The 18321-nt window shown below is 36.5% G+C and overlaps 2 protein-coding genes across 3 annotated transcripts; one reads left to right on the top strand and one right to left on the bottom strand.

Moving 5' to 3' along the window:
- Positions 1–6870: 6870 nt before the first annotated feature.
- LOC138339355 (uncharacterized) lies at positions 6871–10303 on the bottom strand. Its single transcript, XM_069290947.1, has 3 exons — positions 8531–10303; positions 7530–7828; positions 6871–7486 (listed from the first exon to the last, which is right to left on the bottom strand). The coding sequence occupies exons 1-3, from the start codon at positions 10301–10303 to the stop codon at positions 6871–6873; spliced, it is 2688 nt and encodes an 895-aa protein (XP_069147048.1).
- Positions 10304–12901: 2598 nt separating this feature from the next.
- On the top strand, positions 12902–17615 carry LOC101250654 (uncharacterized). Of its 2 annotated transcripts, none has more exons than XM_069291345.1 (4): positions 12902–13290; positions 14676–15301; positions 16061–16576; positions 17359–17615. In XM_069291345.1, exons 1-4 carry the CDS (start codon positions 13032–13034, stop codon positions 17515–17517), a joined length of 1560 nt encoding a protein of 519 aa, XP_069147446.1. In that variant the 5' UTR covers positions 12902–13031; the 3' UTR covers positions 17518–17615. The 2 variants fall into 2 exon arrangements, with proteins under 2 accessions (XP_069147446.1, XP_069147445.1); XM_069291344.1 differs by having other exon boundaries at positions 14667–15301.
- The last annotated feature ends 706 nt before the right edge of the window (positions 17616–18321 follow it).

Raw genomic sequence — 18321 nt, 5'->3', positions numbered from 1 at the left:
AAAGAGATATATTTAGAGGCGTAAATATTTGAGTTGAGAGACACGTGTCTATTTCGTGATAATGTGGATATGGTAAAAGGGTCACAAGTCTGTCAGATTAGTTAAAAACTATAGAAAAAATACTTGAGAAAAAAGTGTACAGACGTTAGCTCGATTGTGATGAGTGGTTTAGTAATGAGTAAAATTTAACCTTAGCAAAGGATATTGTGAAATCCATGGAGATGCGATCCATCAATTCAAAAAAAATTCTTTGATATGTAAGCTAATGTTGATAGATAAGGAGATTGTGTTATACGTTTGAGTTTACTACTCAGATTTCTCATTTGAAAATCTACATTTGTGGTGATACATTTTGGCAAGGTATGAAATTGCAAGGTATGGAATAGTTACTTTTATCAAGTATTGGGCATTTAAAAGGACTTACATTTGGTTTGAGTTGTAAAGTTTAGTACTTTTGATCGCTACAGTACCTAAGAAAGATTTTTATTTTAAAAGTAATGTCTTAGAGTAAGGTAAATGGTTGGAGTGTCCATGATGGGGTTTAGTATTGAGAGTGTGAGCTTTAATGGAAAGATGTGAAGAGTATGTGGATTCAAGTAACTGAAAATGACTGGTATCGACTCTTCAAAGAAAAAACTTTCATGATATTCGATAATTTCTTATGTGACCATCTATTTCATTTCATTCATGGTTGTGAGTGTGATGAACTAGCTAGGATCACGTGTGTTTGCCCTTTCAGGGATGGACCTCCAATGGTGGATAAGTTATTTTAATCCTACGATTTTCTCTTGGTTGAGTATGATATTTGGGAAGACATGGTTAATTCAGATGACTTATGAGGTATAATATTGGAGTTGTTGAAGCATTTTAATGGTTCTACTTGTACCACCTTGCTTATGAGAAATTATAGAAGATCTACCTTATGTATTGATGGTTGTCAGACAATCTTAATTTTAGCGTGTCTTTAAGGTCATGTATTGAGTATGTGTTATTGAATGTGGGGATTTGAATCCAATTCTACTGTTCTTAAGAGGTAAATTTACAATTACCAAATCTAGCATTTCTATAGTGTTGTTGCATGGTTTATTGATTCGTATGTTTGGACATATCTCTCAAGGAGTATCTGACGTCTCAAGATTGAAATCTGTCTAACTTAAGCTTATGGAAGTTTCGGTTGTGAGATGGAAATGTTGATAAGAACTATGATTTTTTGGGTATTATGAGCGTATGTTGGTGGGTTTAGGTTCACCTCTTATTTTGGCAAGTGTTAATTTTGGATTTTATTATGGTTATGTGAGAAAGGAATAGTCCTGATGACTATGTCAAGTCCTTGATAACATGTTGCAGACATTGCACGATCAACTATGGTGGTTATTGAGATTTGTTTTGTTGATTAGTTAAGTTACGTAAAACGATATTTATCACTCGAGTGTTGAGATGACTTCATTGAGGCATTGTAACAGAGAATGTGTAGTTATTAAATTGGTTGATCTGAGGTTGGGATGTGAAACCCTTAGGGGGTAATGAGATTCGATTAAAAGGGCATGTGAGACAATTATCCCTAGTAATTCGTGTTTCAGATACTACTCTACCTTTATATTACCAAGTCTTTCCTAGTTGATCACTCGGGGATGATATGGATAAATTGATATTGATTGGGGCCTAAAACTTTTTGGTAGTAACTTGAAATTTTTCAACCTAGTCCAGATTTGGATGAAATCGGAGGAATTAAGGTGTACAAAAATCTAGTAATGAATAAGAGATATAATTGTGAATTTTATTACATGAGTGTATAGCTAAGACGATAAGGAACTCGTACCACTTTACGGAATCAAATTCTACAAGTAAAACTCTCGAAAATGAGCTTTTCATGAATGGGTGCATTCTGTCTGCATAGAGGCCGCTGTAGCGAGATTCGGGCCGCTAGAGTTGCGGCGCTGCAGCGGGCCATACACGATTTAAAGTTTCTTATAAACCCTAAAACGACTATAATTGGGTTTTTTTTTACTTTTAAGGCTAAAGAGGTGATCTCGGATGAGTTTTTAATAGTTTTCACCATTTTGAGGCTAAAAGTAAGGTTTTAACTCCTTGAAATTGTTTTTTGATCATACTACCTATTTTCTTTGGTTATTATCGATGGGGAAGAGTTATGCTCTAAGAATTATGGTTTGGAAAACTCCTAATCTAGGTATTAGGATCTTGCGTTTGGTCTAGGGTTATTTGAGTTCAGCTTGAGGGATAAATTACGTGGCTGACCTGCCAGTCCATCAAATATCGTAGTTTATCCTTTGTTATAATTCAAATAACTAGACCTTTGATGTTGATCCTAGCGTATACTAATTGTTGTAGACCTAGACTAAGCGGAATAAATTCTGAAAGGAAAGATTCAAGTGCATTAGGGGATTCAACCTTGGATTCAAGGTAGGTGATGGTTGTGATTTCATGTTAGTATGATATATATTTGTAATTGCTTCATTATAATGCATGTATGTATGCGAATGTTGCATTGTTAAGCACAGACTATGTAAATGAGTATGAACGAATAATTTTAAGCCATGATCGTCTCTTATTGTATGATCTAATGATGTACTTGTGTATGTGATTGTGGTGTATTAATGGGATCAGATTGTCACGTTCCGGCAAGCTAAGTTGGATCGGATTTCCACGTTCCTAAATAAATATTGGATTAGTTTGCCATGTTTTGGTACATTTATAGGATAGGATTTCCACATTCTGACAAGTTAAGTGGCATCGGGTACAACACTGGTGCACTAACAGTTTGAGTTTGGGTTTCGTGAGAGGACCAACTACTTGTGATAATTGTATTTATTGTGTATGAACTATGACTTATGACTTCTCAAAGATTTTTACTTAGTATAAGTGGGAATAAAACTCGATTCATGCATTTTATAAGCAGACTTTAAGAGGTGTTGTGGTGTGGTTCTCTTATGCTATGAAAATTATGTAATCAATGTTGTTGATATTTGGTATGTTACATGGTTATATTGTTACTTTGACTTGTGTATGTTTCACTAGTGGGATATCTGCGTGATCCTACCAGTACACTATGGTTGTAAACTGATACAGGACTTGCTCTTATTTTTGTTGATTTACTGGGCATCTTCCAGCGGCTATTGACAGACCTCATTCAGAAGATTAGTGACCATCCGAATTCAAGAGTGAGTTAGTTTTTTTGGGCTGCCTTGAGTTCTATTTTTTTAAGTCCACTCTTTTCAGACTTAGACTATTGGTTAAGTTGTTAGTTTCGGGATTGTACCCCTTGTTCTTTGATTTTTCTTTAGTAGAGTTTTGATACTGATAGAATATGAGCCTTCACTTAAAAAGTAATGGACCAGGTCCCTTACTACACTCCAGAAAAATATCAGAAAGTTAAATGCAGTAAAATCAACACAATGATTTTACGTGGAAACCTCCTTGCTTAAGGGAGTAAAACCACGACCTGTCTCACAGGATTTTCAATCGTTTTCACTAATCTTCAAAAGCAAAAGTAAAACACGATTACACCAAACGTAAGAAAGAGTTATCAATCTTACCCTTAAGCAATAGTCCTCTATTGCTTAACAAGCCTAAGTAGAAAACAATCTACCCACTAACCTATCCCACCTGGACAACCTAGACTTTTAACACAACACACCAATTCCTTTATAGATTCAGGAATGATTTACAGTTTAAAAACAAGAGAATGTATTCCTAAACAACTAGACGAAAAGCTCCAGATATTGCTGTTGTTCTTGGAATAATTCTGCCTTTGCTTTGTAGTAGCCTTTGCAAGAGTTCTTGAAAAGTTTTTATCAAGTTGCAAAAACTCAACAAAAATGTTTAGGAAAGTGCCTTTTATATGAGCAAGTCACTTTCCCAAACTTCTTTGCCATTGGCTGGAAAAGTCACACTTTCTGACGCCATCGGGAAGTGTGCACCTACTTTCTGTACCGTCTCCAGCTTGCAATCAACTGGCTCCTCATCATGAGAGCCTGGTACCTCTACTAGGTCCCTGAGTTTGTTTCATCTACAATACTCAAGCAAGAACCCTGCAACAGACAATTAAGAAACTGGTACCTTTACAAGGTCCCAGGTTTGTCAAATCATCAAAACTACAAATAACATTTCCCCCCTTTTTGATGATGACAAACACTGAAACCATGATCTAATATCCTTTCAACTTTGTTCCCTCTTTTTTATATTCCCCCTCACTACATTCCCCCTCACTGTTTGTTCCCCCTCACTAAAATATCATTTAGCTACACACAGTTTTACTTCCCCCTTTTGGCATCATAAAAAAGAAACGCAGTAAACCAGTGATGTGAGCATAAACACTGAACAAGATCAAAGCTAAAAAGCAATCAAACAGTAGAGGAAAAGCATTCACAGAAGAAGACAAGAATAACAGCACAAGAATAAAGTAACCAACATGCCATCATAACATAAATACATTAAAAACAAACTAAAATTCATCGACATAATGATAAGCCACACAAAAAGATGACACAGGGAAGGAGTGATTAACAGTGTAGGAAGTGGGGGGAGTTTGAGATTGGGACTGGATAACAAGAGTGAGTCGTGCATTAGCAGCATCATTATCCTTGATGGCCTTTTCTTGCAGGGAAGTTATCTTTGCCTTCAACTCATCATTCTCTTTCTCCAGAGCTTGAACAACTGAAGAACCAAGTCCCTCACTCTGTGCCTTTGAGTATAACAATTTTTGCTTCTTTACCACTCAACCGCACAGTGAGCTCTTCAATCTCGTGTTTAAGCTGATCCAGGTCCTCAAGAAGTTGAGCCATCTTGCTTTTTGGAAAGCCTCTGCCTTCAATGCATTCACATTCAAACAAGGTATGCTCAGAGATAGTTTGTTTAACTGTCCCAACCTTTCCAACACTAAGTGGAATTTGAAAGTGCTTGAATACTACAGTGAGAAAGTATCCATAACCCATTCCATGGACACCTGTCCTCTCAATGGCAGTTTTGTGAATGTGCTCAATCATTAAACTAGGAAGGCTCACAGCTTCAAAGCTGCACAGCATCTTCATCACATACAAGTCAGCAGCAGTAGCAAGTGTCCTCTTTTATGTACGAAGAACGAGCACCTTGTTGACGAACTCAAAGACCAGCTGATACACACTCTTCATGATTTTCTTATAGATCCCAGCAACCTTAGTTGTGGGTGTCTTAGAAATCATAGAGGCAAACTCTGAAAAGCAAGTTTTGCCCAGCACAGACCGGGTCCCCTCTGTAGGAACTCTGAGGATTTTGCTCAACACCTCCTTATCCAAAGATATGGCAATATCGTTTACCCGTGTGAGGAGACTCCCATCTTCCATGAATTGAACATTGTAGTAAAATTCACGAACCTCTTCTTCATGGAGGATGGGGGATTTCTTGGCGAACAGGTGCAGCCAAGATTGAATCTCCACCATGTCATGCAGAGAATCCATGCCAGGAAGAGTTATAATCCCATATCAAAAACTCTTCCTGCTAGGAGTGCTTGTTTCCTAAGACTGTCAACTACTTCCTGCATGTTGACATTCTCAACTTTCCTGGCTTGAGAACCAGGTCCCTGTGTCCGCTTTCTCTTTTTCTCAGATCTCTTCCCTTTTGACTGTGACTTTTCAACCTTCCTTGTAACCCTTTCCCTTTTCTTTTCTGACTTCTTCTTCTTATTTTTCTTTTCAACCTCTTCTCCAGAAAATTCCACCACTTTAACTTCAGGTAATTTAAAATTTGATACCTTGAAGGTTCTTGCACTTCTAACTGCAGCAGTAGAACGTGCACTTGCCTTCAAGGCATCAACCATCAACTTTTGTGCAGCAGACCTTGTAGTAGGTCGTCTCCTAGGGGCCTCCTCCACAACCTTTTCCTTTCCTTTTCTTGATCCCACCCCTTTTATTCTCTCAACCTTCCATTTTAATGGTGCCTCCTCACTAGCAGAGTCAGAGGAAAAGGAAGAAGAGTACCTACCTAAATCAGGAGTTTTGTCAAAAATAGGCTGAGTAGGTCTTACCTCTTCCCTTTCAAGGACTTCAGTATGCTCTGCCCTTGCTTCTTCTCGCATCATGGCCAGGCTTTCAATCACGAGGTCTTCACTTGCTGCCAGTATATTGGACTCGGAAGCCCTTTGTTTTGGTAGATCTCCATCAAACATATTTTCAGGAAACATGTCGTGAAATGGACCAGGTCCAGTAGGCACTGCAGAAGTGTTTAGGTCTATGGCGAAGAAAAGGTTATCAGGAGTGTTTTGTGGAGGACTGGGTGGGGGAGGAAGTCTGGCTTGAGTAGTTGTTGGAGAATAGAATGCAAGGGGCCCTATTTCACTAAGAGCATCCAACATTTGTTTAGAAGAAGATGAAGAGGAAGACATGGTAGTAATACTGGAAGGTTTCTTTGAAAAATAAAGAAAAGAAGATGAGACAAATTTTGCCCTTGAATTTGATAAGCCTTTCGAGAAAAGAGAGATGAAGTTAAGAGACGGATGAGAGTTTCAAAAAGAAGAAAGGCTAAAGAAGTGAAAGGGTGCTAGGTCCTGTGATTGGATGCGTCGTTTGAGGGAGAAACGATGGGACTGATCAGTCAGACTAACCGATGACTGACACGTGGTATTTTCAACGGTCAAAATTTTTAGTTTAAATTTAATGTATAAATGCTAACCTGGACAAGTACCAGGTACCATGGTAGAGTTTAACTTCATTCCTTAATTGTTCTAGTTTCTTCTTTTGCTGAGCAGGTCCTTACTGAGAGTATACCTACAAAAGATACAAAAAGGGATCTTTGTTCAGATATTTAAAATTCACACAAAGGATACCTGCACTGCACTTTTAGCCATCAAGGGAGTTCCACTGTTGGAAGCTAAAAGCATCACTTGGAGATTAATATTCCCAACTTTAACAGATTCCTCTCAAATTGATCCTTGCTGAGAGCCTTGGTGAAGATGTCTGCAATTTGTTCCTCCGTTGGACAATACGTGAGCACAATATTTCCCTTCTCAACATTATCTCTCAAGAAATGATGTCTAACATCAATATGCTTTGTTGTCTTATGGTGGACTGGGTTCTTTCCCATACTAACAGCACTAGTATTGTCACACATAAGAGGAATTGCTTTGATGTGAATTCCAAAATCCTCCAAGTGTTGCCTGATCCACAGCAACTGAGAACAGCAAGCTGCAGCAGCTACATATTCTTCTTCAACAGTTGAAAGAGCCACAGAGTTCTGCTTCTTGGTACCCCAAGAGATAAGTGATGATCCAAGGAAATGATCCATTCCAGAGGTACTCTTCCTGTCAACTTGATAACCTGCAAAATCAGCATCTGCAAAAACAACCAAATCAAAAGTGCCACCTGCAGGATAGAAGAGAACCAGGTCGCCTGTTTTCTTCAAGTATCTGAGAATACGTTTTGCAGCCTTCAGGTGTGAATCACGAGGACATACTTGAAACCTGACACACATTCCAACACTATACACAATATCAGGCCTGCTAGCAGTGATATAACAATGAGCCAATGATTCCTCTGTACAATGTCTGATTCACAAGGGGATTAGATTCTTCTACTATCATCTTGGAATTTGTTCCCATAGGAGTATCAATAGGTTTAGAATCAAACATATTGAATTTCTTCAGCAGCTCTTTGATGTACTTCTCTTGGCATATTGAAATCCCATTTGATGATTGCTTGATTTGCAGACCCAGGAAGAATGTCAACTCACCCATCATGCTCATTTCAAACTCCTTTCCCATTAGTGATGAGAATTCTTCACAGAAATGTTCTTCTTCATCAAGAATGTCATCCTTTTTTAGGAGTTTGATGTACTCTGACTGAAATTCAGAGTAGTACCAGGTACCTCATCACACTTTCCAACCTCATCTGCCTCTTTAGGTAGACTATGATTTTGATCATCAAAGTCATTTTTCAACTGTTATTCTGCATCAGCTTTACTTCCTTCAAATTTTTTTTTGTGAATTGAATATCTTAAACACATCATCTTCATCATTTGATCCATTGGCTTTTAAGTTTTCATCTTTATAAAAAACAACATGAATGTTTTCTTGAATGCCCTGAGTTCTATTGTTGGATTTAACACTCCTTCATCACTTCTAGGATCAAATTTTCCCAGATCATCCTTTCCATTGTTTAGCACAAAACATCTTCACCCAAAATATACCCCTTCTTTCCATCACCAAAAGAGACACCCCTTCCTGAAGTGTCTTGAGTGAGAGGAAAGTTTTGATGTCACCAGTCATATGTTAAGAGCATCCACTGTCCATATACCAACATTGACTGCTGCTCCTCTCACTCACTTGCAACAAGAATTACTTGTTAAGATTGGGAACCCATTTCAATTTGAGTTCCCAGAAAGCAGATAAGGGAGTGATCAGATTGTATCTAGTCCAATAGGGCAATTTTTGAATCTTTCTAACAAAGGACTTTGGAGTAGAAACAGATTTTTTATTTGAAAATCTATCAGTTGAAACATGTTTTGGAGGACCAGGTCTCTCATTTGATACTTTTTGCCTTACCGCATAGTTAGAGAGCCTTTCATGAGAATTTTTCCAGCTAGCACACTCTCCCTTTAAATGCCCATTTTTACCACAGTGAAGACAAAGCAGATTGTCAAACACAAATACATACTTACTGTGAGTATTAAAGGGAGGAGTGATATTCAAACTTCCTAGTCCTTTCTTATTGAAATTACTATGGTTTGTTGCACTTGACAACAACTTAGAGGATTTTGTCCACTTAAGATATTTTTCAAGTTCTTCCTTAATTTTGACAATATCCTTTTCTAATCTGTTGCTTTTCTCCAAAGACAGTCTCAGAATTTTCTCAAAGTTTTTCAATTTTTCTTCAATTTCAACTCTTAAACCATTTGACATTCCATTAAGCTTTTCAGCTTCTTCAATTATCTGATTCAACTGATTCTTAAGTTCAGAATTATCAGACTCTAGAGACATCATTCTTGACATTTTCTCTTCAAGTTTAACTTTGTTTTCAGTTAAACTGTCAAGTTCAGCATTCATGGTGTCTCTTTCAGATGTTAACTCTATCACAGAATCAAGCATGACTTTTGCCAAAGTTCTCAATTTTTTAAGAGAATATTTATCCAAGTCATTTTTCATATCTAGAAGAGTTACCTGATTGTCCTCTTCTTCGATTTCTCTGTGAGCCATGAGAGCAAACATTTCATTGAAGACAGTTTCCTTCTCATGCACAGCAACCATGGACACATCTTTTGGCTCATCAGGGTCTTCTGAATCACTTGAAGAATCTCCCCATGCAGCAAGAGCCTTTTTGACAACCATATCAGCAGCAACTTTTTGATCTCTGTTGCTAAGTACCAGGTCCCTTCTATTCTCGCTGTCACTTCTTTGTTTTTGATAATCCTTGCTTTCATTCTTGAGCAAAGGACACTCTCTGATGAAGTGTCCAGCGTTTCCACACTTGTAGCAAGTGTCACCTTGAGCAGCATTTCGAGTATCATTTGTTTCTCTTTTATAAACTTTGTTTTTCCTCACAACTTTTTGAAATCTGCTGATGAGATATGCCATATCATCATCACTTGAATCTTCATCTGATTTATACTTCAGCATCAATGACTTTTCCTTCTTAGCTTCCTTCTTTGATAAATCATAATTCTGATTCATCTCATGTGTCTTCAGATTACCAATCAAAGCATCCATAGTCAGCACCTTCAAATCCTTGGCTTCTGTAATGGTATCAACCTTGCTCTCCCAAGTCTTTGGAAGAATTCGAAGCACTTTTCTGACTTGTTTGGTCATGCTTATAGGTTCACCCAGACTTCGCAGCTCATTTGTAATGGAAGAAAACTTGGTGAGCATGTCATGTATTGTTTCTCCTTCCTTCATTTTAAAGTTCTCATATCGTGAGGTAAGCATGTCAATCTTAGATTCTTTTACTTGTTCAGTTCCTTCATGTGCAGTCTTCAAGCAGTCCCAAATTTTCTTAGCAGACTCACATGCTGACATTCTATTGTACTCATCAGGTCCTATCCCACAGACCGGAAGAGTTTTAGCTTTGAAACCTTTTTCAATCTTTTTCCTGTCAGCTTTGTCATATTTCTGCCTAGGCTTTGGAACAGTAATGGTCTTCTCTCCATCCTTTTCTTCCATCATCAGAACAAATGGTCCATCTAGTACAATATCCCATAGCTCGCTGTCTTCAGCCATGAGGTAGTCATGCATTCTAAGTTTCCACCAACTGTAGAAATGTCCATTGAAACGAGGAGGTCTGTGTGACGACTGACCTTCTTCCAGGTTAAGTGGAGCTGCCATTCTAGAGCAAATGTCACTTCCTTGGTGTTAACCAAATAGATAGTGCCTGCTCTGATACCACTTGATTGAATATGAGCCTTCACTTAACAAGTAATGGACCAGGTCCCTTACTACATTCCAGAAAAATATCAGAAAGTAAAATCAACACAATGATTTTACGTGGAAACCTCATTGCTTAAGGGAGTAAAACCACGACCTGTCTCATAGGATTTTCAATCTTTTTCACTAATCATCAAAAGCAAAAGTAAAACACGATTACACCAAACGTAAGAAAGAGTTATCAATCTTACCGTTAAGCAATAGTCCTCTATTGCTTAACAAGCCTAAGTAGAAAACAATCTACCCACTAAGCTATACCACCTGGACAACCTAGACTTTTAACACAACACACCAATTCCTTTATAGATTCAGGAATGGTTTAGAGTTTAAGAACAAGAGAATGTATTCCTAAACAACTAGACGAAAAGCTCCAGATATTGCTGTTGTTCTTGGAATAATTCTGCCTTTGCTTTGTAGTAGCCTTTGCAAGAGTTCTTGAAAAGTTTTTATCAAGTTGCAAATACTCAAGAAAAATGTTTAGGAAAGTGCCTTTTATATGAGCAAGTCACTTGCCCAAACTTCTTTGCCATTGGCTGGAAAAGTCACACTTTCTGACGCCATCGGGAAGTGTGCACCTACTTTCTGTACCGTCTTCAGCTGGCAATCAACTGGCTCCTCATCATGAGAGTCTGGTACCTCTACTAGGTCCCTGAGTTTGTTTCATCTACAATACTCAAGCAAGAACCCTGCAACAGACAATTAAGAAACTGGTACCTTTACAAGGTTCCCAAGTTTGTCAAATCATCAAAACTACAAATAACAGATACATTGGCTTTCAGGAACTAGGTATTTAATTCCGCTTTTGTTTAGTTAATTAAACTTGTTTTTTTGTAACATAGCCTTAGTTTTTGTTTAGTTGCTTAGTTTGGAGTGTAATAGTGGTTCTCCCACCGGATGTTAGTGTCGATACCAATCACGATAATTTGGATCGTGACAAGTATAGACTCGATATTTTACATTATAAACTATTTTTTACGTTATACTTGCTAGATTATTTTTCTGTCAAATATTTTATAATATTATGGTATTATATTTATAAGGTCAAACCCATCGACGACCCATTAAAATTGGCACCGAATTTCACTTAGATAGCTTAACTGAGCGATGTTCATTTTAGACACCTCATGTAGGGTCCCGTTGTGTCATCTAGACATTTTTTGTTGACATGTCAAAGTGAGTGTGATACACTCAATAATAACGCGTCAAAGGCTTAATTTAGCTAATTTTTTGTTTTATTTTCTCTTTTTCTTCTCCAATTTTTAAGTCACCACCTTCCACATTTTTTTCACACTTTAACTCCTTAAATGGAGGTCAATTTTATTATCAAATCCATTTTTGAGTCACTTTTTTTTCTTCTTCAATGTATTACTTTTTTAAATTTATCATCACCTCCCTCTACTTTTTTGATCGGATTAATTCATACCAATACCCATATTTCATATTTGATCTCTCCTTCTTCTCTTTCCACAAAACAACACTAAAAAGAAAAAAATAGTAAAAGAAAAGAAAAAAGAACAAAAAAGATATTAAGTGTATGAAAAAAGACGATTTCTGATTCCACATTTTCGACGAAAAAAATGGATATGAACACTCATATTTTATAATTTTTCTTTCTTCCTATCCATGTCTCCCCCCTCCTCCTGTCTTCTCTCAAAAAAAAAAAATACTAAGATAGAAAGAAAAAAAAATCTAAGACAATTTTAAGAGAAAATTAAGATAATTGTTGGGTATAGTAGAGAAGACAACTACCTGGGGGGGTAGGTATTAAATTGATTTTTTTAAAATAATATTTTTATGTTACTTAACTAAATAGATTTTAAAATAAGTTTTAACTTAAATAACACATGTAATCATTTAATTCATCGTTTGTCACGTCATCAATAAGTGTATTACACTCTTCTACAACTTTTTTTCTTAATGTAAAAATAATGTCAAAAGAATATAAGGGGACCCTACATGAGGTGTCTAGAATGAATATCGCACAGTTGAGTTGTCTATGTGAAATTTGACGTCAACTTTAAGGAGTCACCGATGAGTTTGACCGATTTATAATATTATTCTTTTTGTCAAAACATGCATTTCATGTTCATAGAATTAATGTACTTTTAGTTTTTATGATTAATTTAATTAAAAAAAATATTAAATTGAAAAATATAAATCAATTACTTTTTATAATATTAGTTTAAAACATATATGTATTAATTGATATATTTTCAAGAGACAATATATATCTTAAATATTTAACTTAATATCATTTATAAAAATTCTTATTTGTCTAAAATAAATTTTTAATTTTCAATATTTAATTTTTATTTTTAAAATTCAATATAATCTCATGATTACAATTATTCAACCAAATAGGACACTTGTAATTACAACAAACAAACATATCAATATAATTTCTAAATTATTTAATTACTAAATTGTTAACTGCCATCTTATTAATTGCACCAATTTCAATTCTCCGAACCTTAAATAATGTTGTTTTGTTCTCAATTGGACACTTGGCTTTTACGGCAAAATGGAGTGACTCGAAAAGGAAGTCTTATTTTATTCCTTAAAAAATCAAACAAAAGCACTCTGAAAATGAAACATTAGAAGACATAAATTAATAGTTTTTGCTGTTTTGATGAGTGAAATAGTGATGGATTTCTGTAGGTCATTTTTAGGTTTAAGTGTTGTTGTTGTTGTTGTTGTTCATATTTGTGATTTGGGTTATGCAGATTCATATGTTTCTGCAATTGGTGACCCTGAAATGAAAAACCCAAATTCAAGATTTGCATTTGAAGCTTGGAATTTCTGCAATGAAGTTGGAACTGAGGCTCCCAATATGGGCAGCCCCAGGCTTGCTGACTGTGCTGATCTTCACGCTTCTACTTCTCTCACAGGTTTTCCACATATTGCCAACTGATAACACAAACATACTTGCATTTGGGAAGTAATAAAATCATTAATCTTGATATTTTGTCCTCAAGCGAGTTGATTGAAGCATTTTGATGTTGATCCATATGGTATTAATGAACTGCTAATCATGATGTTTTGGTGGTGGAGAATGGTAATATTAAAATGTATAACTATCATACGAGTCTGCAATTGATTGTGAAAGATATTGGAATGAAAGACGAAATACCCAATAAAAAAGACGTCGGAAGGCAAAATCTTTAATTTGTTTTCTTACTCTGCAAAAATTTATTCAGCACAACACCATCATGAACTTGTATGAGGTTGATGTTGTATTATGTTTTGTAGTTGCTAATTGATTTACTAGTTTGATAGCATGAATGATACGTAAGTTGGTTTAATTATATTTTATGATTTAGTAGATTATACATCTGAAAGATAATTGTCAGAGTCGAGGGGCTTTTGGAGTTGACATGAACAAGTATTTTCTTTAATATTAAGACTACTAACAGTTGACATTACTGAATCCTGATCATGACAAGTTCGTTTTTTGCACCCTGAGAGCTATGACTGTGAGTTTCCGAGTTACTGTGGCAATTTCCGAAACTTGTCAAGGTTACTACTAAGGTGGTTTAAATATTGGTGAATTTATGGGTTATTCTAGTGGAAATTTGATGTTGTATAGAGCTAAATGGAGAAGGAGGAAATAAAATTTATAGGAAGATGGAAAATTTGTTCCTGCGCATATCTGACTATAAGACTGCCGGAGCCATGAGGAGTGATCCAGTGCCATACCTTATGGAGGAAATACAATTCAATAATTGAATTTCTCTGTTGTAATGGCATTTTGTAGTTAAACAAATTTTGATACTATTGAACCAAATTGAGATGATCATTTTGCTGGAATTTCAGTTGTCATGCATCAGACTGATCGAAAAAAAAAGTTGTGACTCATCAGAGTTGAAGAAGCTTTTCATACTTCTCCAAGCTGTTACTAATTGTCATAAGTCATAACTTCATCGTTGTCGTCAGTTGACTACAATTGTGGTTGAAAGAAACCTGGACCTGATTTTGTTTTCCTTATCCACTAACCATCATTATGACTATGTTCAATGTTAAGTGTCTAATTTTCCTTTGAAGTTCTATCCTTCTCCGGTTCCTTTTCTTTTCCCTTTTCTAAATGTAGTTTTGTTATACGATTTGATTCCCAAGGTGATGAAAAAGCTGAATGATTTGATAGCATATTGTTTGAATTTTGATGAACTCAATTGCATGAATCATAGAGTTAATGCCTTGTGTAAATGCTAGTCATTGAACAACTTTATGATCTGCTCACCTCTTATTGGTTTACTTTTATGGTGAGGTCACCAAGATATTCTGGGCGGTCCGCTTCTTCGAAAACGGAGCACTTGTAAAGTACACCACAGAGTAACGGAAGTAGACAATAGATTAGGAGTTGGAGATAAAATTCCAGATGGGAGTTATAAAGCTGACATGAATCCTGATCTTTATGCTGTGGAAAAGGAGCGGTACCTTGGTTCACTTTGTGAAGTGAATGATTCTGGTGACCCATGGTATTATTGGATGATAATGCTTAAAAATGGAAATTTTGACAAGACGACGACTCTTTGTCCTGAAAATGGTAGGAAAGTTTCTAAGATAGTGACTGGTAGAAAATTTCCATGTTTTGGCGAGGGCTGCATGAACCAGCCACTTGTCTACCATAACTACTCAAGGATAGTATATGGGGAGCATTCATCCTTGATAGGAGGCTTCTATGGAACATATGACCTTGATTCAAATTTAACTGCCGGTGTCGATGGAAAATCTTTTTTTTCAGTTTCATGGCGGAAGAATTTAAGCACAGGTAGTTGGATTATCTCTAACAAATTGACGACATCATCCAAGTATCCATGGCTTATGTTGTATCTAAGATCAGATGCAGCAAAAGGGTTCAATGGAGGATATCACTACAGTGGCCGTGGAATTATGAAAAAGGTTTGTGACAAGAACTTTTTTGCCTATGAAAGCTCTTACTCAATAAATGAGCAAATTTCTTTATCTAAAAAATATAACGTGCTAAATTTACTAAATAAAGGAACTGAATATTCCTGTTGTTCACCCTCGAGATAAAGAATTACATTCTTCCTTCCCTATTTTTCTTGGTTGGTCCTATTTACCTTTTGTATATGAAAATAGTGACATCATTTCATTTGTTTGATGAATATATGTAGGATTTTACTGGTTTAAGAAGTTGGAACCAAGGCCTCTAGGGCTTTGGTGTGCGGTTAGGTCCACATCATGGGTTTGAATCTTGCCTCCACTAACAAAAACCTGGTGTCTAAATAGAGAAGTGTGTGGTTGGGGGGGGGGGGGGGGTCCATTATCTAATGAAATTTGAACCTAAGTTGCACGGACTCTTCATTTTTGTTGCCGCATCCATGTGGATTCTCCAAAAATACACTACTTGTGGAGAATCCAACACGCACATGCTGACATTTTTGAATAGTGCGAGCAACATAGATTTGACCATGCGCCACTAGAAAATGGGGATTTCTTGGTTTTCAAAAAAAAAAAAAAAGATTAGAAAAGATTGTGAACCAAGTATATTATGTATATAGTGATTTTGTTTCAGCATCATGAATAATTCTTGCAGACAGGGTACCAGAGTCTCATGCTGTGATGTTTATCACTTTCAGATAGAATAAGCGCTATGAATTAATATTTAAGAAATTTCTGCTTTCTTTTGCCTTGCAGCTTCCGGAATCACCAAATTTCAAGGTAAAGTTGACACTAGAAGTTAGACAAGGAGGAGGCTCCAATAGCCAGTTTTATTTTCTCGACATTGGAAGCTGCTGGAAAAATAGTGGAGAGCCATGTGATGGAAATGTTTTAACAGATGTGACGAGATATAGTGAGATGATCATCAATCCAGCAACGACAAGTTGGTGTCGTCCTGATAACCTCGTGTCCTGTCCACCCTACCACATTAGGCCTAATGGGGAGATGATATACAGAAATGATACTTCTCGGTTCCCATACTCTGCTTATCATCTATATTGTGCTCCTGGAAATGCAAATTATTTAGAGAAACCATATGATATCTGTGATCCATACAGCAATCCACAAGCTCAAGAACTGATACAAATCCTGCCACATCCTGAGTGGGGTGTGCATGGTTATCCTTCAAAGCAAGGAGAAGGGTGGATTGGGGATGCTAGGAGTTGGGAGCTTGATGTAGGAGCATTATCTAATCGTTTATACTTTTACCAGGTAACCTTAATTCTTGCATAATCTTGCCTGTAAATTGTGCAGAAGCGAGTGTCGTTTTCTTCGTGTTGCTACTGATTTGTCCAGTGCTTTCAGTTAGTAAGTGCCGTGGATCTAACATGGATGATATATTTGGTTACTTCTGTTGCTTATAACCAATGGATTTGGAGCTCTAACAGTTTTCTACTTTGATTTGGACTCTCTGTAAACTAGGAACTTAAGGTTCAAGCATAGAAGGTTTTTCACGATCAAAACGTATCTACGTGTATCAAACTTTTCAGAAATCTATCACCAGAAAGCATGTATTCAGATTCACATTTCCTTGAGCTTTAGAATGCATTTCATTTCATTTTGTACTTGTAAATAATATGTCAATCCTGCCTTTAGTTTGAGCTTGCTTCTCTTTATGGGGAGGTCGACTTTGCTTCAAATGACCCCATTCAATAGATGCATGCAAAGGTGGAAACAAGATTCAAACTTGTAGGGTTCGACTTTTATATTCTCACCACTGAACCCATTGCACATTTGCAATTACGGGTTTGGAACTAAATATTTGTTGAAGTGTCAGTGCTTTGTTTCACATATACACAAATAATATACATATATACTTATATAATTTAATACACAAACTAGGTGGAAACTATATTGGGTTTAGTTGAGCCCTTTTAAATTATATTGCATATGCCTCTATAGATTAAGCAGGTATAGTTTGCTGCAGTACTCTGGTGTATGGTCTATTCTGGATATACCTAGACGACTGATTCCTAGTGATCATACTTGTACAGGATCCAGGAACCAAACCAGCAAAGCGTGTGTGGTGTTCACTTAATGTTGGTACGGAAATATATGTTAGCAGCCAAGGAGCTACTGCTGAATGGACTGTCAGTGATTTTGATGTATTGATTCCTGAAGATGATAAAGGTGATGTTAGGGCAGTTCTGTAACAACCGTTGTGTGTTCCTTGTGCATACAATACAATACATTACAACGAGTAACACTTTTTTTCTTGTTTGTCTATATATATAGACACATTGTATATCTACTTTTGGCTTCCTGAGTGTTTACTGTTATCGCTTTGTGTGGCAAAGTAGCAAACCTGACCTCAATAAGACATGCCAGGGCTCATCCTAACTGGTTTCTTAACGTGGTTAAATTTATCAGTTTCTTGCTTGCTTGAAAGTTTGGATCATGTCTCATTTTGTCCAATCACAGCACCACAAGTGTTAGTCAGACAAATCTGCCATTTCCCTTGCAGCCTCTTTTACTCTAGTGCATATATGATATATGACTTTGAGTCTTCTAAGGCTGGCAACTGAAAGAATATGAGGATGGAGATTGGGAAATTTTCTGTGTATACAAGTATCCTAAGGACTAAATTGTAAGAAATGTAAGGACTAATTACCAATTATTAAAGAATCATCGTAACAAACTCTAACTAACTCTGTATACCTTGTGTTCTAGAAAACACCTTTTTGTTTCTTTGGGCGTAATAGAGTATTGCTCATAAAAGCCCAACCCAAATCAAATTGGCCCGAGACGTTTTGCTCTTTTCATACAAGCTTGTATAGTCTAGAATCTTCACTTATGTGTGACTCAAGCTTGTCTCTTTCATCCCTTCCTTTTCTATGTTGTGTATCAATGGAGTAAGAAAGCTTCTCTCCAACATCCCCCCTCAAGTTGGAAGGGAGAGACAACACACCCAACTTGTTCAAAATATGACGATCAGAAGCTCCCGAGGGTTGCTTGGT

The sequence above is a fragment of the Solanum lycopersicum genome, chromosome 11 (assembly GCF_036512215.1).
Source record: "Solanum lycopersicum chromosome 11, SLM_r2.1".
Classification (NCBI taxonomy): domain Eukaryota; kingdom Viridiplantae; phylum Streptophyta; class Magnoliopsida; order Solanales; family Solanaceae; genus Solanum; species Solanum lycopersicum.
Note: the sequence above shows the minus strand (reverse complement) of the source record. Positions and strands in the feature narration are given on the sequence as shown.

Excerpts from the sequence above, each read along its gene's own strand:
- LOC101250654 (XM_069291344.1), top strand. The coding sequence starts at position 13,032 with ATGAGTGAAATAGTGATGGATTTCTGTAGGTCATTTTTAGGTTTAAGT. Across the intron at positions 13,291-14,666 it reads CGCTTCTACTTCTCTCACAG|GTCACCAAGATATTCTGGGC; the intron begins GTTTTCCACATA and ends TTTTATGGTGAG. Across the intron at positions 15,302-16,060 it reads GCCGTGGAATTATGAAAAAG|CTTCCGGAATCACCAAATTT; the intron begins GTTTGTGACAAG and ends TTTGCCTTGCAG.
- LOC138339355 (XM_069290947.1), bottom strand. The coding sequence starts at position 10,303 with ATGGCAGCTCCACTTAACCTGGAAGAAGGTCAGTCGTCACACAGACCT. Across the intron at positions 7,829-8,530 it reads AAAGGCTCTCTAACTATGCG|TCAGAGTACATCAAACTCCT; the intron begins GTAAGGCAAAAA and ends TCTGAATTTCAG. Across the intron at positions 7,487-7,529 it reads CCCCTTGTGAATCAGACATT|GCCTGATATTGTGTATAGTG; the intron begins GTACAGAGGAAT and ends CACTGCTAGCAG.